The sequence below is a fragment of the Pelmatolapia mariae genome, linkage group LG3_W, assembly GCF_036321145.2.
Source record: "Pelmatolapia mariae isolate MD_Pm_ZW linkage group LG3_W, Pm_UMD_F_2, whole genome shotgun sequence".
Lineage (NCBI taxonomy): Eukaryota > Metazoa > Chordata > Actinopteri > Cichliformes > Cichlidae > Pelmatolapia > Pelmatolapia mariae.
The window spans coordinates 27,746,732-27,772,267 of NC_086229.1; the positions used below are offsets into that span (position 1 = coordinate 27,746,732).

The window sequence follows — 25,536 nt, forward strand, 5'->3', positions numbered from 1 at the left end:
ATATACAAAGCAGTTCATGATGTGTAAACTGTGTAAGAGTGACTTTGTTGTCTGGCCTCTGAAGATGGTCAAGTTTATACAATACAGATACGTCAGATTAGCTCTTTTAGTATTTAATGTTTAATTTATTTTCATGAATTTGTTAAATTAAAAATGAGAGACTTTAGGGAAATCCTCCCCTGTCAAAAGTTGGCTATCCATCCAGTCCATGTGCTCTGGCACAGGCCCCGCCCACTATTCACCCTGCAGTGCATGAACCTGACTTTTACTTTCATCTTTCTGCACATTCACAGTTCCAGCTCATGTTTGTACTGCAGGTTTTTAGACATGACCATTAATGCTGAAGCAAAGAAGATGTGACACTGACCAGAGAAGTGGATAAGAGGAAACAAGCTTTATATACTCAGTTCAGGATTCTGGTCAGACGAGACACACAAAAACACAAAAATAAAAACAAAGTGTTAAAAATGACCACCACAGATCAGGTGACGTTTTTTGTTTGTTTGTTTTTTATATATACAGCAGTTTATAAATAGTACTCTGTGTTTATTCATTTAAATGTATGTTTGTAAACTGAAAATATTGTGTATGAATGAAATATGAAACAAGTAAAACATACACATGGTTTATCTGTGCAACCCCTCATCCGGGTTTCTGGACACTGGAAACATAGCCTGTACTGTGCCATGATGACCTGTGAACCAGCCAACCTCTACCAAGTGGTGCTTTCTACTGTCAGGTGACTTTTTGTCTGTATCATATGTACTTAGTTTGATTTCTTTCTTATTTTACAAACTACTTTGAACTCTGAAGTAGACTTTTACCTAAAGTTTTGCTGTCGCTGTTTTTATGTTTTTATAAGAAATAGGTGGTGGGTTGCAAACCTGTCATAAAACACAGTTACCAAAGAATCACCTGCACCAGCAAACTATCTTACAGACAGGAAGCTGACTCTATCAGTTTATTGCTTAATCATTTTATTTCAGTGATGTTCAGAACATTATTATTTTTTATATACGTGCATTACTTATGTGTCAATTGTCTCATAAACAGTTTTGTATTCATATAGATTCAAGATGGCGCCAGTGTTCACGGCAAGCCGTCTACTCCGCTGTTGTTTGTTGTTTGTCGTCCTTCTCTCTATGTGCTGCCCTGATGTCTCCACGTTACTTGCCTACGATCGCCAAACTCTTTTGAATCTCCGGCCTTTGGACTACCAGACACAAGATTTTAAATGGAGATCTGAAAATCCTCCTCCGCTTTCGAAGGACTTTCCTGATTACCTCCGCCACTTACCATCTACCTTTTCTCAAAGGAAACGTTCACGGAGACGGGGTAAACGTGGCGGCATCCGTGTTCGTATCAAGGCCTTTTTAAAGTCCTATGTTGCGACAAATGATCGCTATTCTATAAACATCTTGTCATCTATTCCTGCCCTCCGGGACCATGCTAACTTCAGACTATTCTGTCACCGCTGGATTCGCCCCGTTGGACCTTATGGTTACCTGGACCTCCCAGCTGATCTTCCACCTGCTCGGTGCTGGGTGCGGTCCTCCAGAGGAGGTGCGAATCTCGGCAACCTTCGCCTGCTGCGGCGTACTTCTACCAGTGACAGCGTGACCACTCTCCATATGGCCTTGCTAAATACAAGGTCACTGGCGAATAAGACTTTTATTTTAAATGATCTTATTCTATCGTCGGGACTGGATTTCTTATTCCTGACGGAAACCTGGCTTCGCCCCGGCGAACTTTTTCCCTTCTCGGAGCTGCTCCCACCTGACTATGCCTTTATTAGCTCACCCCGGACCACTGGAAGAGGTGGAGGGCTAGCTTCAGTTTTTAAAGACAAACTTCGATATCGGCAGCTGCCACCTGTTCTGTACCCCAGTTTCGAGGTGCAGTTATTGGAATTGAACGGTGTCCCCTCCATCCTCTGCGCTGTGGTGTATCGCCCCCCAAAACATATCAAGGATTTTCTTCCAGAATTTGCTGATCTACTGGGGAGCCTTGTGCTACGTTATGACCGTATACTAATTGTTGGTGACTTCAACATTCATGTTTGCTGTGAGGACAATTCGCTAGCCAAGGATTTCCTCGCTCTTATTAGCACCCTCAATTTCACCCAGTGGGTAAGTGAACCAACTCACACTAAAGGTCATATACTTGATTTGGTACTTTCTTATGGTTTGGATATTTGCATCACGGACATAAAGGACTCCGGGATTTCTGATCACTTCCCGGTTTTGTTTAATACTGTAGTGAGCGATGTGGATTTGAACAGTGATGGTCCTGTGCGGCAAACGCGCACGATTAACTCTCAGTCAATCGCCCACTTCATTGATGCTTTCCTTGACTCTCCCCTCTCTGATGCTAGCTGTAATGGGGTTTTATCAGCTGATGGGCTTGCTAACCTCTTTTATACTACGTGCGCTGACATTCTTAACTCTGTAGCACCTCTGAGGATCAAACGTGCCAAACCCTCACAACCGTGGCTAAATGATACTACTCGCGCCCTTAGGCGCGAATGTCGTTGTGCTGAAAGAAAATGGAGGAAAGACAAACTCCACATCTCTCTGGACATCCTCCATAATTGTTTATCTAAGTATCAAAAGTCTGTTAAAGCTGCCAAATCTGCCTTTTTGTCTATCATTATTATGACTAATAGCCACAACCCCCGAGCCCTTTTTAATACTTTTAACTCTGTGATAAACCCTTGCATTGTCACTTTTAGGGATGCCTCCCCTGCTCTTTGTGATAAATTCTTAAAGTATTTCTCTGATAAAATCTCAGCTCTAAGGGCTTCTCATCCATCTCATTTTTCATCAGTATTAGACCCAGCTCCAGCCGCTGAATGCTTGACTGTCTTTCAACAGTTTCAGCCAGTGTCTTATTCTGCTTTAAAAGATATAATTGATCATCTCAAAATCTCTGGTTCCCCGCACGATATTCTTCCTTCTCGTTTCTTTAAGGAAGTTTTACATGTTATTGGTCCTTGTATCTTATCTCTGCTGAATGCATCATTGTCATCAGGTTGTGTACCGTCTGTCTTTAAGCATGCTGTTGTGCAACCTATTATGAAAAAGAAAAATCTTGACCCTAATGGTCTTACTAACTACAGGCCGATCTCCAAACTCCCTTTTATTTCCAAAATATTGGAAAAGGTCGTTCTAAAACAACTTCAGGCCTTTTTAGATGCAAATGGTATAAATGAAAAGTTTCAGTCTGGTTTTAAACCTCACCAGAGCACAGAGACAGCCTTACTTAGAGTTTTTAATGATCTTCTCTTAACTGTTGACTCTGGCTATTCCGTGGTTTTAGTTTTACTTGACTTGACTGCTGCTTTTGATATGGTTAACCACAACATTCTTCTATCAAGATTGGAACATGTTGTTGGTCTCAAAGGTACGGTTTTATCTTGGTTTAAATCCTACCTCTTAGAGAGGTCGTTCTCTGTTGCAATGGGGCAACACTCCTCGGCTTCTGCCCCTATTCATTGTGGTGTGCCTCAAGGGTCCGTGCTCGGTCCTGCTCTTTTTTCTTTGTACATGCTGCCGTTGGGATTAATTTTTAGAAAATACAACATCTCCTTTCACTGTTATGCCGATGATATCCAGATTTATTCACCTCTGAAATCCGATGTGTCTGCTTCTTTGCAACCTCTGTTCAACTGTTTGCATGAAGTTAAAATTTGGTTATCACATAATTTTCTTACATTAAACGAGAGTAAGACCGAAATCATAGTCTTTGGTAGTCACACCCCGCTAGATCAGTTGACTGATGCCCTAGGCCCTCTCACTAGCCATCTCTCACCCACTGTAAGAAACCTCGGAGTGTTCCTGGATGGCTCTTTTAAACTTGAGAAACAGGTGTCCACTGTGGTGAAAAACAGCTTTTACCAGTTGCGTCAGATTTCCAAAGCAAAGTCGTTCCTTCCTTTAAAGGAACTTGAAAAGCTTGTTCACGCATTTATCACATCCAGATTGGACTACTGTAACTCCCTCTACTCGGGCCTCCAACACTCTTCTCTTTATCGGCTTCAGTTAATTCAAAATGCAGCTGCGCGTCTTTTAACAGGTACGAGAATGTATGAACACATAACTCCAATTTTAGCCAAATTACACTGGCTACCTGTTAAATATCGCATAGATTTTAAAATTCTTTTGTTCACTTTTCAAATTCTGAATAATTTAGCGCCCACCTATCTCTCTGACCTACTCCACCTATATAATCCCAACAGAACGCTTAGATCATCCAATCACTTGCTCCTTGCACAACCTAGGTCTCGAATGAAGTCGAGAGGAGACCGGGCCTTTGCGATCGTGGCACCTAGACTCTGGAATAACCTCCCTGTACATATTCGTATGGCCGAGTCTATCCAGTCTTTTAGATCTCGTCTTAAAACTTATCTGTTTACTTTGGCCTTTGATTCTAACTAGTTGGCTGATTTTAGCTTATTGTGTTGTTACCTATTGTTTGTTGTCCTATTTTATTGTTTGTTTTAATTGTCTTGTGTTTTGACTGACTGTGAAGCACTATGGTCAACACTGTTGTTTTAATATGTGTATGGTTACAGCTGATGTAGTTCAGCCTTCATTTAGAATTACACTATTGCTGACATATAAAATGTTCTCAATTTTTGTTCAGTAATTTAGTCATTTATATTATGTCTTTTCAAGTCCATTGATTAGCTCTGTCCCTAGTTTCTGCTACTGCGTTTATCTTCTCCGGCGCTGATAATTGGTGTCTGTCTTGTGTCAGTGACGTACAAGACGGCTTTAATGCGACATGACCATTCAAACAGCAGTTGCTTTCTAAAACATCAGATATGTATTGGATTCAGTACCACATATGGAAGTTACCTCGGTCAGATTTGAAAATATCGGATTTGTGCTGTTTAAAGTGTCATACAATGATTGGATATGGGTTGCATAGGGTCAAAAAAGTCTGATTTAAAGCGCTTTCATCTGCAATGTGAACGTAGCCATAGTCTGGTCTTAGTTGTTGCTTTTTGGCTTTGTAATTCATGTATCAGCCCAACTACAGGCTCCCTTTTGTTTTTCTACATTAAAACTCCTGAGGTCAAAGCCTTCAATTAAACTAACATTCCTAAGTGACACAAGCTGTTATGGAGTAACTCTCACCAAGTCTTGAAAAATATAACCTTAAAAAGAGAATAAAAAAAATAAGATAAAGAATACAATAAAATACAGATCTTTACGACCAACAACAAATAATTTATCTTAATTGATATATGCACATTTTTTATAATGGACTTCTCATGGGACAGGATCAGCAAATTCCTCTTTATTTTATGTAACGAAAGTGAAAGAACTTTACTAAAATCGTTGTGATTACATCAGTATGTGAAATGAGGAACCTGATAAGCGCAGACTTGAATGCTGGGACGGTGCTTTGTGTTAGGTCTGACAACAGACGGGTTCACAGAGAGAACCACTTCTATCAGACTGAAACTGTTAGGGGAACAATGGACTAGTCTCCTAGTCTCCCACTGACTGTACAAATACAGATGTATTTTTTAGTTGTTAATTAGCTCACGACTTGCTGTGATGTTGACGACATAGATTTGCAGTTTCATTTTGCTCTGCCCTTCCTACTAAGAAACCTGACACCCACTAACTTGCATACTAAAAGCGATGAAATCTTTAGGGGAAGGTGCTTTGCCGAGTGCTGGCCCAAACAGAGAGTGAACAGAAAGAGCGAAAGAGACATGGGAATTGGAACTTCAAGGCTATCACTGTTTATACTATTTTATTTCTAAAAGAGATGCTTTTAGGACCTCAACAACAAAATTGAGCAGGTGAGACACAAAGTGGTGCCGGTTGTGTTATGGGGCCTAGGTTGTTGTGTGTTAATGTAGTGAGCTAAGCTGGCAAAGTCAGGAACAGTGTCACAGTGGTATATATGTGGGTTAAAACATCGATCATCAGCATGATAATTATTTACATTTTATACAACACTTTTTATCTGGAAGTAGTCAGCATTTAGGAAATGTGAAAAGAATAATATTTAAAAATGAGTGAATTTTAAATTTGTTTTATTTATTAATCATTTTTTTTAATTGCCTTTGAGTATAAAAAAAAATTCCTTTTGAGAGGAGCTGGCTAAGAAGGTGGTAGGAATTGCAACAAAGATTACAGCAGTTTTGTCAATATAGTATAAGTTGCCAAAAGAGGACTGGACTGATTATACTCAAGTTACAATAATTTAGTCACAATATATACATAAATAAATACAATGTATAAATACAGTTCCCTCTAAGCTACACGTGTGCGCAATTGCGCACTGCTGGCACGGTCTCTGTGCACAAAAAATCTGCGTTGCGCAACCAACACACAAAAATCTAACCTATATTGAAATTAAAATGAATACTCTAACAATTCTGTTTTGCAGTGTTAGTCAGTAAGTGACTGGCTGCTCCCGTATGGAATCAGAACGATGCCACTTTATCCCATAGTCCAGCCAATCACGCAATTCACATTCGTATATACTGATCTAATCAACTTCACTAACAGGCTATGACAGTGCCCTTATGTGCCAACAGCGGTGTTTTAGTTAGCAAAGCGGCTGATATGGAGTGAAGACAAACGTAACGACTAATGTAAAAAGTGTGGACTTTATATCAGTTTTTAAATTGTGTTGATAGGCCACGTAAAACCAGAGTTATGATAAAAAAATATCTGCAATGTTTGGCTTTCTTCGCGAGTACTATCGTTGTTTGTATTTTATATAAAAGCGGCATTTTATAAGGAAAACGCTTGAAAGCGCCTGTGTAGTTAGTGTGTAGCGATCGTGGTTCAAGAGTTGGGAGTTCGCCTTGTAATCGGAAGGTTGCCGGTTTTAGCCCCAGCTTGGACAGTATCGTTCGTCGTGTCCTTGGGCAAGACACTTCGCCTACCGCCTACTGGTGTTGGCCAGAAGGGTCGATGGCGCAATATGGCAGCCTCGCTTCTGTCAGCCTGCCACAGGGCAGCTGTGGCTACAACTGTAGCTTGCCTCAACCAGTGTGTGAATGTGTGTGTGAATGGCTGGATGACTGGGTGTGTAAAGCGCTTTGGTAACTTTTTTGAAGAAGTAACTATATAATTAATTGCCCAACATTGGTCTTTATATACTGTATTTTGGAGACAGGGTTACAGGACTCTCTCCCAGACCACAGACTCATAATACAAGTCAGAGCTTTATTAAGAAAAAAAAAGAAAGAAAGAAAGTTGTCTTTTCAAAATTTCCAAAAGTGTTAATATGCTACACAGGTCATAAACAAGATTTAAAAAAGAAAATCATTGTAAGTGGGCTAAAGCAGTTATTTAAAAGTAGTCTAACATAAATGTTAATGCTCTAATTTTATTATTTTAATAAACCATGTAACTTGGATTGATTAGATGCTGGCGTGACCACAGCGCACAAATCTAATGTTGTTCACAGTGGTCCAAGGGACCGCTCAGGAAGTTTGTGTGTTCGCTCAGAAACATGAAAAATTAAAGGGAACATTGTCAGCTAGCCAAACTAAAGTAACCCTACAAACGCCACTGCTGTTTACTTTACTGTCTTCATTTATGTCTGAAGTAATAGCAGAGCTGTATGTCTTAATTTCTTTCATAAATCTCTCAGTGAGGACAGGCTATATTATATTTAGTTAACTAGCAAGCTAACTCTTTGCTAACTTCTAACTCCATTAAGTTTAATAAATTCCATTTTCATGGATGCCTCAATGTTTAACTTAACCGTTACACCTGATAAAGCAGCAACACTGATCATTTTATTACAGATGAAATAATTTCAGACAGTTTGTTACTCTCAGGCATGCCACTGTGATTGTTTGGCTTATGGACCTGCAGCAGAGTTTGAGCCCAGACAAGGCTAATGATGTCAGACTTAAAGACCGGATTGCTCTCAAGGCCACGTTAATTCACGCTGTATTTCTTTCCTGCATTTCTCCTTGTAGATAGTAGAAAAAACAAACAAAGATGAAGCTGTTGTGGGTTGTAATGCTGCTAGTTGGCACTGTGTTTGGTGTCGCCGGTGATAACAAGAAGAAGAACATTGGGACTGTGATTGGGATTGATCTGGGGACCACATACTCATGGTAAATCACTTCAGACTCTTTAAATAATGGCATGATGTCTCTGTGGAAAAAAATGGGATTGAGACTGAATTCAAACTGTTTTCTTGCAGTGTTGGAGTGTTCAAGAATGGGCATGTAGAGATTATTCAAAATGACCAGGGAGGCAGAATCACCCCCTCCTACGTGGCCTTCACAAGTGAAGGTGAACGTCTGATTGGTGATGCTGCCAAGAATCAGCTGACCTCTAACCCTGAGAACACCATTTTTGATGCCAAGAGGCTGATTGGTCGCACATGGGGTGACTGGTCTGTGCAGGAGGACATCAAGTACCTGCCCTTCAAGGTGAGCTTTCAAGCTGAAAATAAAACTTGTTTGTTCTTTGGGTCATGTTTGAGGGAAATTCTTGTTAAATTAATATTGTTGTATATTCCTGTGAAGGTTACTGAGAAGAAGAGGAAGCCCCATATCCAGGTTGACATTGGTGGTGGCCAGGTTAAGACCTTTGCTCCTGAGGAGGTCTCTGCTATGGTGCTGACTAAGATGAAGGAGACTGCTGAGGCTTACCTTGGCGAGAAGGTACAAAAATGTCAGAGATTCTAAATCAGGGAAAAGGTCAATCTTAATTAACCCCTTTATGGGCTAATTAAGAGCGATAAGAGTGGGGACGCTCTTAATTAGCTTAACCATTTTTAAATCCTAGTAGCACTGCAACCACATAAGCTAGCGCAATGTGTTGTTTTTTTTTTTGTTTTTTTTATACATATGAAACGGGAGGAGTTGTACTAACATCTTATGTATTCAACTTGTCCTCAGCTCTGCAAAGATTGAGTAAAAAGCACTTGCAGCAATAAAACATTATATTCCAGAAACACAATTTGCCGATGCCATCAGCTATATACCATATATCATAGCACTTCCCATTTTGGAGCAGACCTCAGTGCCAATTATACCATATATATATTACCATATACATATATTATACCATATATGTATTGTGCTAGTTAGCACAATACATATACATAGGTTCTTTTTTTATTCCTGGGGTATCCAGAGACGGCACCGGACTCAGTTTCATTTCACAAAACCTTTATTCATCTTGAGTTGCGCATGCATCTTCTAGAAGGGAAGACGTGCAAATGATAATTGGCCTGTATTTATATAGCACTTTTCTAGTTCCTAAGGACCCCAAAGAGCTTTACACATCCAGTCATCCACCCATTCACACACTGGTGATGGCAAGCTACATTGTAGCCACAGCCACCCTGTGGTGCACTGACAGAGGCGAGGCTGCTGGACACTGGCGCCACCGGGACCACCACCAGTAGGCAACAGGTGAAGTGTCTTGCCCAAGGACACAACGACCGAGACTGTCCAAGCCGGGGCTCGAACCGGCAATCTTCCGATTATAAGGCGAACTCCCAACTCTTGAGCCACGATTGCCCCAAGGCCGACATCCCTCTGCAGATCTTCACTTCTTTGTTTGTTACAAGCAGTTTTACAGAAGCAACCCTAACATAAAACCCACATGGTGTGTTGTAAACTCTGTGTTTGTGTATGTATGTGCGAGCACGTGAGCACCTTTATGTACGTGTACCTGTGTGTTTATGTGAGTCCATGTGAGTACTGTGCGTGTGATTGTGTGTGCGTCGTAACAGTTAAAGCACTATCCAATATATTCAGTTTTAGCATTTATATTCAATGCTGACTATAACTACTCTCAAACTGTTAATGCTATCTTATTTTAATAAACAACACTGTCATATGCAAAACTGGGGTGGCACTTGGGGTGGCAAGGGCACATTTTAGGGTGAAACTTGCCACCCCATGCCACCCTTCTAGATTTGCCCCTGCACACACTCTCAGGTCTATAACTAAACCAAACTGAAACACACAGACAGATCCTTCCCTATTCCTCTGATCTACTGCTGGACACTCTCATCTAAGCTAATAAGTCTTTTCTTGTAGTCACAATAGCAACTTGAAATATTCCCAAAAAATGGCACTACAGCATGTAAAAATATAAAGATAAGCTGTTGCGGACTTGGCTCTATGGTAGGTCTTACAGGGTTAAAGAGTTAAATGGTCTATCATCATATCTAACTTTATCATTTTTCCTTAGGTCACACATGCTGTGGTCACTGTCCCAACCTACTTCAATGATGCCCAGCGCCTGGCAACTAAGAATGCTGTTACAATTGCTGGTCTGAATGTTATGCGAATCATCAATGAGGCGTAAGCATCCAGTCAAAAATGAATTTGATCATCTGCAATTTGAAACTGCAAAACAATGTCCCTGACCTCCCATTGAAAAATAAATTCTCACTGTATTCTTTAGAACTGCTGCTGGTATTGCTTATGGCCTGGACAAGAAGGACGGAGTGAAGAACATTCTTGTCTTCGATCTGGGCGGTGGTAGCTTTGATGTTTCTATTCTGACCATTGACAACGGTGCATTCCAAGTGGTAGCCACCAATGGTGACACTCATCTGGGAGGTGAGGACTTTGACCAGCGTGTCATGGAGCACTTTATTGAGCTGTACAAGAATAAGACTGGCAAAGATGTGCACAAAGTCAACCGTGCTGTGCAGAAGCTGCGTCGCGAGGTTGAGAAGGCAAAGAGGGCTCTGTCTGCCCAGCACCAAGCCCGCATTGAGATCGAGTACTTCTTTAAGGGACAAGACTTCTCTGAGACCCTGACTCGTGCCAAGTTTGAGGAGCTGAACATGGTGAGATATTACTTTGGTTCTGAAAATATTGTGTACCAACCCCTATTGGAGAAGCGGCTGAACAAGCTTTTTAACTTGTGTGTTCTTTAAAACCCAGGACCTTTTCCGGTCCACCCTGAAGCCTGTACAGAAAGTGCTGAAAGATGCTGAATTGAAGAAGTCTGATATTGATGAGATTGTCCTGGTTGGAGGCTCCACTCGTATCCCCAAAATCCAGCAGTTGGTGAAGGAGTTCTTCAGTGGCAAAGAGCCATGTAGAGGCATCAACCCTGATGAGGCTGTTGCATACGGAACTGCTGTGCAGGCGGGTGTGCTTTCTGGCGAAGTGGACACTGGTGAGTGATAACTCTTACAAATATTTTATTAAATAGGGTTGAGCTTTCAAATTTCAACAAATGTTAACAAAACCTTTTCCTTCACTTGCAGGTAATGTGCTTCTTATGGATGTGTGCCCCATGACCCTTGGTATTGAAACAGTTGGGGGAGTAATGACCGAGCTGATCCCCAGGAACACAGTGGTGCCCATCAAAGAATCCAAGATGTTTACTACACCCTCTGATGACCAGACAACTGTCGCCATCAAAGTCTATGAAGGTAAGAGCTTGGATGTTGTTGTTTTTTTAAGTTGTCAACTAGTGTTTTATAAAAAAGAATCCAATGACAAGAAATGTGTGACACTGGAATTTAACATTCCACAAGTCTAATTGTGACTGTTTTTCTTTCTTTGTTATAGGTGAGCATCCTTTGACCAAAGACAACCATTTCCTGGCTACCTTTGACCTGACTGGCATCCCCCCTGCTCCTCGTGGTGTGCCGCAGATTGAAGTCACCTTTGCGATTAATATCAATGGCATTTTATGTGTCACTGCTGAGGACAAGGCCACAGGCAACAAGAACAAGATCATAACTGACCAGAACTGGCTAACACCTGAGGACATCAAACGCATGGTGAATGACTTTGCTTAAGAAGACAGGAAGCTAAAGGAGAGGATCAATGCTCACAATCAGCTGGAGGGCTACGCATACTCCCTGAAAAACCAGATTGAATCCATTGAGAACGCAGTGGAGGAGAAGATTGAGTGGTTGGAGTCCCACCAACATGCTGACCTGGACGACGTCCAGACCAAGAAGAAGGAGCTTGAGGAAGTGGTTCAGTCCATTATCAGTAAGATCTGTGGTGGTGCAGGTGGTCCACCAGCAGAGGGCAGTAAGCAAAATGAGAAGGATGAGTTGTAGGCAGGTTTGAAGTCTTAACACTCCTTGGCCCTCTGGCATGTTCGTGTACATATTGGACTGATGGGACTGAAATTGTGACAGAAGTGGTTGGGAAGGGACTAACAATAACAAGTGACCATACTGAATGTAGCTGACAATAAAATGTTTGTGTGGGTTGCCATGACAACACCAGAAGCATGTCTGAGATCGTTGTATTGTTTTCTATTTGTTTTCCTGCATTTAGAACTCATGTTTGTGTACACTTGCAGTAGAAAGAGACAATTTATGAGTCCAGTGATACATTTTTCTTATAAAAAATGTTTCTGTTAAAAATGATGAAGTAGTCACTTCCTGTGAGACGCAGAAACCAGAAGTTTTGCGCGGGAGAGACAAGACAATGATAACACGGAATCTACAACTTCTCTACTGCTGGTTTTACAAAGCTTACAGAGTAAAAACATGCTGGTTAATTTGTTAAGCACTTGTGCACTTTGTGAAAAGTAATAACTGGTTGGATGGATGTCATATGTGCTATTAATATTATTTTACTTGTTTCTAGTTTTCACGGTGCTTCATGATTGTGAGAGGAATAAAAAAGAATTATGGACATCAGTACGAGGCGTTCTTTTGACCAGAGTTGATACACTGAATTTCCTAAAAGACTTTAAAATAAGTTTCAGGGTGTGGCTGTAACTCAGGTGGTGGACCAGGTTGGTAGGTATCTTCCCCAAGATACCCATGCTGCTAATGATGCCCTTATATGTTAATGATAGATAACGATAAGATAGATAAGAAAGATAAGATAGAGGATGCCGATTGTTAACTTGCTCTTTATGTACGCCAGTATAGTAAAACAGGCCAGCTTTCAGTCATGAAGTGTGTGAAAGGTCATAGATTGCTTAGCAAGACAGGAGACTGTGCAGAATACGACTCTTTGTGCAGAGCTGCAAAAGAACAGGATGCAGACAGGAAGCGGAACTAGGCAGAATGTAGTGCAGTGTCACGGTTGTTAAAGAGTGGACTCAGGCGCGGAGCTCAGAAATAAGGACAGTGCATTTATTTATAGTGCAGCAAGGTGACAACAGTTCAAATGTGCAACAATGGTGATAGTGCGTCCTTCCTCCCGTGTAAGCCCGAGCGTGGTAGTGAGTGCCCGTCTCTCCTCCAAGTGCTTCCTTCGTGTCCGTAAATACTCTGTCAATCCCTGGGTGAACACACACACACGACAGCAAAATGAGTACGTGGGCCAAACAGTACTTCAATAACGTAGCGGCTCAAAAACACTACCAGGCTTAGTGCAATACTCCAGCGCTGTCTGTCGCTCAGCCACACCATTAAGTAGCCCTGCTGAAGATGGTAATTGATTGGCAGCAGCTGGTGGATTGATTGCAGGTGCGGCAGCTCCGGGCGACAGCACTTCCGGGTCGGAGGTAGCCTGTTGCTAGGTTACCTCCTAACACATCTCAGCGGAGCCGGAGGGGGAGACAGGGTGATAGGAGAGACACACATACACGCACACAAAAATACACACTGGCAGGTTGACCGGTCAGGGCGCCGTCAGACCCTAACACGTAAAAGTTGTTTTAAACGAAACTGTGTGTGACGTGTGAGTGCTATATTATACGCATCCAGCTTAATGCTATAGATTTGCAGGGCAAGGGTGTAGATTTGGCATGGACGGAAGGACTATTGAATTGTCCCCACCTATAATTTGATCTCTTCGAGTAAAGAAAAACAAATCTGATACAAAGACTAAAAACGATCTGTCAACGTCTCATTCATCTAGCGGTGCAGAAAGAGTTAAATTACGTTCTCTACTGGAGTCCTACTCCTGTGAAAAATATGGCCAATGTGATTGGCTGTGCCTTTCAGGGAGCTCTGTTTAGTTTTAGCAGCGGTAAGCCTGCAAGGAGGAGAGGACGATGGCAGCAAAAAAAAAAAGAACCTGGATATAAGAAAGTATTTTTCAAAGGAACCTGTAAGTCACTTAAAGTCAAGTTCACTCATAAAATGAAAATTTTCTCCTGAAAATCTCCCTGAGACACCATTCTCCCAAATTTCTCCCCATTTTACACCTAGACAACAAAATTGGAAAACCAGATCGGCCCAGCCAATTCCAGTTTCTAACAATGACTACTACTACCGCAGCTACTTAGTTTTAATATTGCTCTTATTACTCTTTCGGTCTAGCAAAATAAACTTTTAACATATCGTCAACTTCAAATATCTGAGCCGGTGTTGTGCCAGAAAATGATTTCCAATGTTTTTATGCGAAATATCGTTACGTATGTTGCTAAATACTAAATACAATTTGGTGAACAGGTAATTCAAGTAGTTATATATAAAATTAAAAATGTACCTGTTTGTCAGGTATCTTTGTACCTGTCTTATTGTACTTACATTATAATCAATCAGCTCCCTTTTGTGCACTTAAAATATATAACTATATATAACTATATATATCTATATATATAACTATATATAGAGAGAGAGAGAGACATTTTTAAAGTAAACAAGAATTTTTTTAACTGCATAAATTAAGGATACATATAAGTCTCTACCAAAAACTGATTACCTTCTTACTGGAATGTTGTTTGATGCTCCAGATGACTTGATATCATTCATGAGGGATACATTTGACATATGTTTCACATATTATAGACCAACAAGTCATTTATAGCAGTTTAAGTACAAACAATTAGTTTTTGGCAAATACCGGAAATCAGTTTTTGGCAGACAATCAGTTTTTGGCACAACACATTAGACATTATAACTTTTTTTAAATAATGTTTGGAACAAATTCAAAGAGAAGCTAGAGATTATTTTGTTAATCAGAGGCTCCATAGAGAACTTGGTGATTCATTCAAACATTCAAACCTTCTCTGGAATTTTGTCCATCTCAGGATTCGTTGACGATGCAATAAATAGAGAAGCAGTGAATACATTACAGTCCTTAAATGGATGGCTGAATTTTTTACTGACTGCTTATGAAACCAGACAAGGAACTACATCTGAGAACAGACTCGTCTTGCTACCTCCACCTCTCATGACTTGCTCTCAAGGTCGACCGTGATACAGCATTTCAAGAGAGCAATATCTTATTTAGTATCTCTTGGAATGAACTGGCAAAGCATTGCAACATGCTTAGGGGTTAGCTCGCGCACTCCGTACAGGCACAGAGAGGAGCTTGGCATTGAGCCACTGACTTACATAACATTATCTGATGAAAACCTGAACAGGGTTGTTAGGGAAATTCTTCAGTATACCACAAATGCAGGTGAATGATATGTGCATGGCAGTTTGAGGTCACATGGGTTATGCATTCAAAGGTGGCGTGTAAGACAAAGGCTGTGTCCCAATTCAGGGTCTGCACGCTTGAAGTACGCATTTCAAGTGCGAGTACGTCACAGCCACGCAACGACGGCTGTCCCAATTCAAAGTGCACTTCAAATGCATACTCCAAATGCGCCGTCGATTTCCCCAAATATCAAGGGTGGTCCAGTGCGCGCTTCGTGGTCCCATATATCCCACAGTCCATAGCGCGGCGGTGGGTGTGGATAATTATGCCGCAAAATACGGCAGAAGGGAGCGGCCGAAGAGTGAACTGTCAAAAGTAAGTACTGAATATTATGTCACTTATTTATGTGCGAATGTTTAAGAACATTAAAACATTACTGTTGGCCACATGTCGGGAAAGTTATGTGACATTAGTGATGTTTGTACTTTCAGCGGTAACTTGGTTTTAAAGCCTTTACTTCTAAATATATATATAGCTGACCTTAATATTACAGAGATTGTGATGATTTTGTGGATAATTAAAGTCAGTCATATATCCACAAACACAACAAGCTGAAAGTCAGTGATGCTGCTCGGTTTGCAGTCCTGAATATGACGGCACAAGCAGGATTCACTGCACTGTTAATGTTAGCTGTGTTATATTGCTGCCTCTGTTCGGTGGTGTCGAGTCAAACGGACTTTAACATGTGTTTGAACGAGCTGACGGTTCACTCGTTAAGCTGAAAGAAAGATGCTTTAATCACAGGAGTCACACATGTGTCCACTGGACCATCTGGAACTCTTCTTGTTTAGCACTCGTAATAACAGAAACACTAAATCCTCCTTCTCTTGTGCTGTTTTGTAGCAGTGTATACACCTGAGACTGTCACCTGTCTGTCTGTCCTGCACTCTCTCTCTGTTTCTTTCTCTCTGATTGTGGAATAAAAGTATGAACATGTGTTTATAAGTTACACTTGTGTTTGAATCCTGCAGCTTATCACACATTTGATTTCCATGTGTGACAACTGCAAGTGTCCAGAGTGAGGACAGACTGAGGGACCCACTGCTGCACATCATCTGTGAGGCTTTGCACCCCCGATGATCCACCAGGACAAACTCAGCAGTGTGTGAGGAAGAGGAGGAGGAAGAGCCAGCAGCAGCTGACAGATGGAGAGAATAGACTGTTCCCTGTTTGTGAAGGACTGCTAGAAAAGTTTAAAATAACTAATTGTCTGTCCTGAATCAGTCTTATTAGGTAATGTTCAAATAATGTTATCATCCCAGTGTTTTCAGTGTGGGAGAAAGTACTCAGAGCCTTCAAGTTACACACTATGAAAGGCAGAAACAAGTTTAATATTCAGAAACCTAAAGTATGTATCAGCAGCAGAATGGAGCTAAAAATAAATGTTTGTTTCAGTTCTATGAAGCTTTGAGTATTTTGGATTAGTAGTACTGCTGTGTTTGTTGCATCATATTGCTGTAATTGTTTAGATGCTTTATATAGTCTGAGGTAAGTTGATCTATAGTGTTACATCATATTCTATAAGGATGTTATGTGTTTGTTTACTTTCTGCCCAGTTTGACCCATTTAGCAGAAGTCAGCCTGTTTAAGGCTCTGATATCTATTCTGTGTGACTTAAAGCAGTTATGACATGGTCTGATTTTCTCACCCAATAAAGGAATATTTAATATATCAGTCTGATCTTCATTCTATCAGAAACAGTTATCACAGCTCGTACATTTTCTTTTTACACATATATGTGAGTATTGAGCCAAATTTAGTAATGTCAACATATTAAAAGAACAATGTTTGTCTCTTATATATAATACATCTATATATACACTGTCAAAGATTCTTGTCTTTGAGTGAAGATTTAAGGTGATTTGCATCTTTGACCCAGAGTTCAAGCTCACACATTGTCAGGCGTTGCGTGTGTGGAGGCGAGGAAGAGATGACCCAAACGCTGGACTCACGGTGCAGGATAGTGGAGTTTATTGAGGTAGGTTGGATGAACAGAACAGGAACTGAAATGACTGACTGGGTGAAGAACTGAATGGCTGGCTGACTGATCTGAACATGCAAGCGGAGAGTCGACAATAACATCACGGGAACATCCCCAGAACATCATACAAACATCAATGACACGACACTGGACTGGTTGAACTGAGGAACATAAATACACAGGCTAAGTGAGGAGTGATTAGAAACTGGTGAGTACACAGCTGAACATAATGAACTAATGATTAATGGGAAGAGGACTGAACATAATGCACATGGACCAAGGTTAACGCAATAAAACAGGAAGTGAAACAGACAGAATATAAACAGTGAACATGAACTAAGAATACTGGGTCAACGACCCAGAAACCCTGAAAGTACCCCCCCCTTCAAAGGCCGGCACCCGACGGCCAAAAGAACGAAAAACCAGAACAGGGAGGGCGGAGGGGGCCCAGGACGGAGGGACGGAGTCCGAAACAAAAACAGTTCAGGTGGGCGGCCACGCGGCCAGTGGCTGAGCCCGGACAGTTCAGGTGGGCGGCCACGCGGCCAGTGGCTGAGCCCGGACAGTTCAGGTGGGCGGCCGCGAGGAAGGCGGCGACGCTGAAGTCGGTCCGGTGGGCGGCCGCGAGGAAGACGGCGGCGGCCGCTGAGGAGGTCCGGTGGTCGGCCGCGAGGAAGACGGCGGCGGCCGCTGAGGAGGTCCGGTGGGCGGCCGCGAGGAAGACGGCGGCGGCCGCTGAGGGGGTCCGGTGGGCGACCACGCTGGCGATGACGGTGGCGGTCAGGCGAAGGAGAGGATGAGGCCGAGGCCGAGGCCGAGGCCGGGCCAGGCGAGGCAGAAGGCGAAGCCGAGGCCGAGGCCGGGCCAGGCGAGGCAGAAGGCGAATCAGAAGCCGGGCCAGGCGAGGCAGAAGGCGAATCAGAAGCCGGGCCAGGCGAGGCAGAAGGCGAATCAGAAGCCGGGCCAGGCGAGGCAGAAGGCGAATCAGAAGCCGGGCCAGGCGAGGCAGAAGGCGAATCAGAAGCCCAGGCAGAAGGCGAATCAGAAGCCCAGGCAGAAGGCGAATCAGAAGCTGAAGCGGAGGCCGGACCAGGCGACGCAGAAGCTGAAGCCGAGGCCGGGCCAGGCGACGTAGCAGCAGCAGAGGCCGAGGCCGGGCCAGGCGAGGCAGAAGGCGAATCAGAAGCCCAGGCAGAAGGCGAATCAGAAGCCCAGGCAGAAGGCGAATCAGAAGCTGAAGCGGAGGCCGGACCAGGCGACGCAGAAGCTGAAGCCGAGGCCGGGCCAGGCGACGTAGCAGCAGCAGAGGCCGAGGCCGGGCCAGGCGACGTAGCAGCAGCAGAGGCCGAGGCCGGGCCAGGCGACGTAGCAGCAGCAGAGGCCGAGGCCGGGCCAGGCGACGTAGCAGCAGCAGAGGCCGAGGCCGGGCCAGGCGCAGCAGACGGCAAAGCAACACCTGCAGAGTCAGCAGGCGCGGAAGCCTCTGGCTGGAGACAGGCAGGGCCAGCAGGCGCGGAAGCCTCTGGCTGGAGACAGGCAGGGCCAGCAGGCGCGGAAGCCTCTGGCTGGAGACAGGCAGGGCCAGCAGGCGCGGAAGCCTCTGGCTGGAGACAGGCAGGGCCAGCAGGCGCGGAAGCCCCTGGCTGAGGTGCGGCCGGGCCAGCGGGTGCGGAAACCCCTGGCTGAGGTGCGGCCGGGCCAGCGGGTGCGGGAACCCCTGGCTGAGGTGCGGCCGGGCCAGCGGGTGCGGGAACCCCTGGCTGAGGTGCGGCCGGGCCAGCGGGTGCGGAAACCCCTGGCTGAGGTGCGGCCGGGCCAGCGGGTGCGGAAACCCCTGGCTGAGGTGCGGCCGGGCCAGCGGGTGCGGAAACCCCTGGCTGAGGTGCGGGAGAGCTCACAGCTGGTTCTGGATGCTGTGGCTGCAGGTCTGGGAACCGAACAGGAGAGTGGACTACAGACGGTGAGAGAACGGATGACTGAATAACAGGATGCTGGACGACAGACTGAACTGAGTGGACAGGCTGGAGGACAGGTGACTGGGTGACAGGAGGCAACTGGGGAGCAGGGCACTGAGCTACGGGGGGCGACTGGACTGACTGGACAGGAGGCGACTGGAAAACGGGGGACTGGAGGACAGGAGGCGACTGGAAAACGGGGGACTGGAGGACAGGAGGCGACTGGAAAACGGGGGACTGGAGGACAGAAGGAGACAGAACTACGGGGGACTGGAGGACAGAAGGAGACTGAACTACAGGAGACTGGAGGACAGAAGGAGACTGAACTACAGGAGACTGGGGGACAGACTGGACGACAGGAGAGGACTGGACAACAGACTGGACGACAGGAGAGGACTGGACAACAGACTGGACGACAGGAGAGGACTGGACAACAGACTGGACAGGAGAGGACTGGACAGGAGAGGACTGGACAGGAGAGGACTGGACAGGAGAGGACTGGACAACAGAGGACTGGACAGGAGAGGACTGGACAACAGACTGGACAGGAGAGGACTGGACAACAGACTGGACAGGAGAGGACTGGACTACAGACTGGACAGGAGAGGACTGGACTACAGACTGGACTGGAGGCGGTTGGACGGACTAAGCTACAGGAGCTGACTGGACAGGGGCTGACTGGACCGGAGCTGACTGCGCTACGGGTGCCTGAGCTACAGGAGCAGCCTGAGCTACGGGTGCCTGAGCTACAGGAGCAGGCTGGACAGGAGGCTGGACTACTGATTGGAGTGGAGCAGGTGACTGAACTACAGGTGACTGGACGAGAGCAGGTGACTGGGCTACAGGTGACTGGACGAGAGCAGGTGACTGGGCTACAGGTGACTGGACGAGAGCAGGTGACTGGGCTACAGGTGACTGGACGAGAGCAGGTGACTGGGCTACAGGTGACTGGACAGCAGGAGAGGGAGCTGACTGGGCTGGAGGCTGAACAGCAGGAGAGGGAGCTGACTGGGCTGGAGGCTGAACAGCAGGAGAGGGAGCTGACTGGGCTGGAGGCTGAACAGCAGGTGAGGGAACTGACTGGGCTGGAGGCTGAACAGCAGGTGAGGGAACTGACTGGGCTGGGGATACTAAGGGATGAACAGAGGTAGGCGAAGCTGACGACGGAGCTGAGGTTGGTGTGGCTGATGACTGAGCTATAGACTGGGCTAGTGAGGGAGATAAAGCTACAGCCTGGGCTAATAGAGCTGGCGCCTGAGCAGGGGACACCTCAGCTAGCCTAACCAGGGATAGAGCTAGTGCGTGAAAGGCTGGGTCAGGCGGTGGATGAAGTGGTGGACTGATTGGTGAGCAGGCTAGCTCTTCCGAGCCTCGTGAGCATGAGGGCACTGGCTGGAGAGCCTCGGCTGGGCCTCTGGGATGTTCAGGTTGAATTCGTGCTGCCCTCAGCCTAGGTGCTGGGACAGGCACGGGAGGTGGCTGGACACCAGTCACCCCCACCCGAGAAACAGGAGCGGGTGTGGAGGTAGGCTGACTGATGGGAGTGGAAATAATGACTGGGTGAGTGATACTGACTGGTCTATTGGGTTTTATTCTGGTCCTTCTGCCATCACTATTTACAGTCTTTGGGGGAGTAGAGCAGAACAAATCCTCCCAGTCCACTTCATCCTCTAGGAGGGAAGTTCCCCATGAATCAGAAAGGAGTCCGTTATGCAGTTGGAGTGGACAATTGGATGAAGGGTGTGGAAAACAGTCACTGGAACTCACCACCGGGAGTTGCTGAGAATAGTCCAATTTATGACGGCGTGTGCGCCGCTTTCTCCGGGAAGAGGAAGCGGGCGGGGTAAACAGCTGAGCCTCCGGCGCGGGAGCCTCCGTTGAGCCGAGGTGGGAGGCATAGCCGCTGTGCCGTGGCGAAGTGGAAGAGCCGACGAATGAGGCGGCGGGTGTGTGAGCGAGGAGCGGAGCGGCGAGAGAGGGCGCGGCCGAAGCGCGGCGTGAAGCGCCCACTCTCCGCGGCAAATGCTCCGGTGCAGGTGAGGCAGCCGGTGGAGGACTGCGGCGTCTCCGAGGCCCGCCCAGAGCCAGACGAGTCCCCTCAAAGACGTGCTCCCTTTCAAAGAAGAGCAGCTGATTCCTCCTGAGCTTCTCCGCCCAAATGGAGAGCGCTGCATCCTGCCGCTCGAGAAGGTCCGAGTCCGCTGGGTCAAAAGCGTGTCTTCTTGGCACGGGTCGTGTCATTCTGTCAGGCGTTGCGTGTGTGGAGGCGAGGAAGAGATGACCCAAACGCTGGACTCACGGTGCAGGATAGTGGAGTTTATTGAGGTAGGTTGGATGAACAGAACAGGAACTGAAATGACTGACTGGGTGAAGAACTGAATGGCTGGCTGACTGATCTGAACATGCAAGCGGAGAGACGACAATAACATCACGGGAACATCCCCAGAACATCATACAAACATCAATGACACGACACTGGACTGGTTGAACTGAGGAACATAAATACACAGGCTAAGTGAGGAGTGATTAGAAACTGGTGAGTACACAGCTGAACATAATGAACTAATGATTAATGGGAAGAGGACTGAACATAATGCACATGGACCAAGGTTAACGCAATAAAACAGGAAGTGAAACAGACAGAATATAAACAGTGAACATGAACTAAGAATACTGGGTCAACGACCCAGAAACCCTGACACATATATATATATATATATATATGTGTGTATATATATATATACGTATGTATATATATATATATATACACATATATATATACATACGTATATATCTATATATATCTATCTCTCTCTCTCTCTCTCTCTCTCTCTATATATATATATATATATATATATATATATAAAATATAATCTGACAATACATATAATATTGTCCATATTATATTAACATTACCACAGTGAGATGACTTTAGTCTCATGAACAACATTAGCTAATTATTAATTACTAACTAATCTTAAAATGACTGTTCAGTACAATACCATCAATACCAATGACATTGGTATTGATGAATGTAGACCACTGCCAGACCTGGAGACAAACAATAATGTCGCTGTTCCAACAATTAACATTTCCATCAGTGACACCATAATGGTTTCGCTTCAACAGACCTTTGCAACCTTGTTCGTTTTCTTGAGAGACAATCCTAAAATATCAATAAGGCCTCTGGAGAAATTTCATTTACTGTAATTGTGGTTGTGCAGCTTAAAAAGAATACAGTGCCAAGACTGTTGTTAGTTCAGTATTATTAGAATTTTAGTCACAGCTTTAAATTTCAAGAATGCTACTATCAACCTTTAAATGCATGTTGATGGTTTGTATATAATTTTAAAGAATGTATGAGTTGTATTACTTGAGTGTGTTTAGATTTTACAACCATGTTTTGTTTTAAAACACCTTGTTAAAAGAAAAAAATTAATTTGTCCAACCACATTTTATTGAGGTTTTTGGTAATCACAATTACCAGCTGTATTGTCTTGGAACAAGATGACTCAAACTGATAACATTAACATTAATACAGTCAGTAAATACATCAAACATGGATCACTGATCAAATAGAAGTGTCAGTGTCATTTAGCAGGCTAATGTAGCTACCACCTCCCACATTAATACAGAAGATTTAGTATAAAGTAATCTTAAAGTAAGCCTTAACTTACACTCGGGTCACAAGTACAAACAGCCACTAATACTGAAATAAATGCTACGGTCTTTACTGTTTTTAATGTGGATGCTGCTGAATAAATTAGCTAGGGCTAAAATTTTATAAGGGTAACAAAGTGCGTTGCTAAATCAGCAAAGCACATTTCGTATTTTGTATTTCGCAGTTGTACAGTTAAGTGGCAATCTGTTTTGTTCTTACATTTTCCTTGATCTGCAGTTCCAGTTGCCAAAGTGTTTCTGGGTCTGATATCGCAAAGACTGCCCCACTCCAGTCAAACTCCGTGTAGCTACTTGGCTCGTTGAAGCTACCCGGGTGTTAGCTGGTCCAAAAAGGTTCCCTCAGCTCACTTTCCACCGTGCTGTGGGTAACAGTGGGTGCAGTTGAGCCTGTCCCATCTCGATCAAGTGACGAGGACAACGATGTGACCGTTTTAGGAGATGATAAAATATTTCTTAAAACCCCGATAGCTTGCTGAAGAGCTCGAGTTTCTTCTCTCCCCTCCATGCTGTCAGACACTTGAAAGTGACCCGCGCGTGCTTCTCAGCCAATCACAGCGTTACAGACACCCAGCCTTCCGTTTCCATTAAACTTCTTCCGTTTCCACTATATTCTTTCATTCACATACATTATTCTCTTGCTTACATATATTTTCTTCAGACATGTATGCATTCTCTTCTCACATACATATATTATTTGTGAGATTAAATGCATACTGAATGCATGTAAATGAGAGCAAAATGTAGGAATGCATAAATGAAAATGCATTAATGTTAGAGTGAAAATTTGTAAATATGTACATTAAAATACATGTATAAGAGAGCACAATATTGCAATGTGTGTGTTAAATATGTGTAAACATGAGAATAAATATATCTATATATAAAAATTAAAATAAAACTATGTGAGAGTGAAAGTATATGTATGTGAAAGAAGAATATATGTATGTGAGAGTGAAAGAATGAATTTTGGCTTGTACAGCCCCTCATACTACAGTGTACGCTGTACACCTACTTACTGGTTTTGTCGCGTCAGTCTGTGTCTCTGTCTCTACAGCTCCTACAGCTAGTTCCCAGCTAGTAACCAGCGCGCCTTGCTATCAAGGGTGATCATTGGTTAATTGTCATCATGCGACTGATGCAAGCCAGATCCTTTTACTTAGTAAAAATGCAATGAATGGTTAAATATTATTGTTGAGGGGCACAGAGAGGACTCCGTACGCACACACACATTAAAAAAAATGTAATAAAAAAAAGATTTCCTCAACAAAAGGGCACTTTGGTCACCCATCAGGAAAAGCCATCCATTATTATTATCATAATTATTATTATTAACTTGACAAACACTGGTGACAAAGACCCCAAAGCGCTTTACACATTCAGTCATCCACCCATTCACACACTGGTGATGGCAAGCTACATTGTAGCCACAGCTGCCCTCAGGCGCACTGACAGAGGTGAAAAGGAAGAAAAAAAACAAGAAGAAACAGGGCAGGGTTCGGTGGTTGAATCATCCGTCCCCACCAATGCCAAAACAAAATCTACACCCTTGCCCTGTACCAACATAGAGCAGAGCAGCTACCTGAAAGCTACTCCAACAGAGGTCGATCATCTTGTTAATAATTTTATCTGCTCACTACGTACGACTCTGGATACTGTAGCTCCAGAGAAAACTAAGGCCTCAAACCAGAATACCTGACTCCGTGGTATAATTCTCAAACATGTAGCCTACAGGAGATAACTCGCAAGCTGAAGAGGAAATTTAGAAGATCATCATTTAGCCTGGCGAAATAGTTTTTTGCTTGATAAGAAAGCCCTCTGCAAAGCCAGAACATCTTACTATTCCAACAGGAGTACAGTCATGGTTATTCCACTGACAAGTTCATGATTAACTTGAACACAAGTAAAGTCAAAGTAAAGGAATCTTTATCCACAGTTATATAAAAAGCAGCCATTTATAAAGCTCATAACATCTGAATAATTGTGTTCCATTCAGTCGAGTGTCTCTGCACAGTTTTAATTGTCATTGTTCACTTTAGCCTCATGGTGGCAGTGTTGTTACACTGGATCATGAATATTTAGCTCTCCACAGAAAACTTTAATCTTTCCTTTAACATGTCACCGATTCATGGTTTTTCACAGTGAAATTATTTAAAACTGATTCAAACCCTGTTCATTAAAAGTTAGATATTAGAATCAGATATGCATCACCTGAAAAAAGGAAAAGTTTAATGTTTATTTATTATTCATTTGTCTTTGAGTTTGAGCGTCGTCTCTATGTCGTCACCCCACCATGGGGTGCACTTCAGCATCTCTCTTCCCACAGCCCTGAATCCAGCGCTGTTCTTGCCTTATTACCAGTGACTAAAATCCATAGTGGTTTCTGACTGCTTGATGGCCACAGGCGGCTTCTTCTCTGGTGGTCACTCACTGTTAGCACAAAGAATGGAGATGACTATTTAATGATTCCTGTTGGTCACAGCTTGATCCACATTTCTTCTCTTATGCTTTTTAGGCATGTGTCCTAATGTCTTTAAGTCATATCTCCGTCTCTGTCATCAGCTCAGTAGAAGAATAATAGAGTAGAGTAAAACATTTAC

The 25,536-nt window shown here is 43.9% G+C and overlaps 2 protein-coding genes across 2 annotated transcripts in view; both read left to right on the top strand.

The window, feature by feature from the left end:
* LOC134624309 (nucleotide-binding oligomerization domain-containing protein 2-like) overlaps window positions 1-25,536 on the top strand; it is a 1,192,597-nt gene that overhangs the window by 365,735 nt on the left and 801,326 nt on the right. The gene's annotated exons all lie outside the window — the stretch shown is intronic.
* On the top strand, window positions 7,986-11,775 carry LOC134624306 (endoplasmic reticulum chaperone BiP-like). Its single transcript, XM_063469270.1, has 8 exons — window positions 7,986-8,104; window positions 8,194-8,425; window positions 8,522-8,659; window positions 10,203-10,315; window positions 10,419-10,809; window positions 10,907-11,144; window positions 11,236-11,403; window positions 11,543-11,775. Exons 1-8 carry the CDS (start codon window positions 7,986-7,988, stop codon window positions 11,773-11,775), a joined length of 1,632 nt encoding a protein of 543 aa, XP_063325340.1.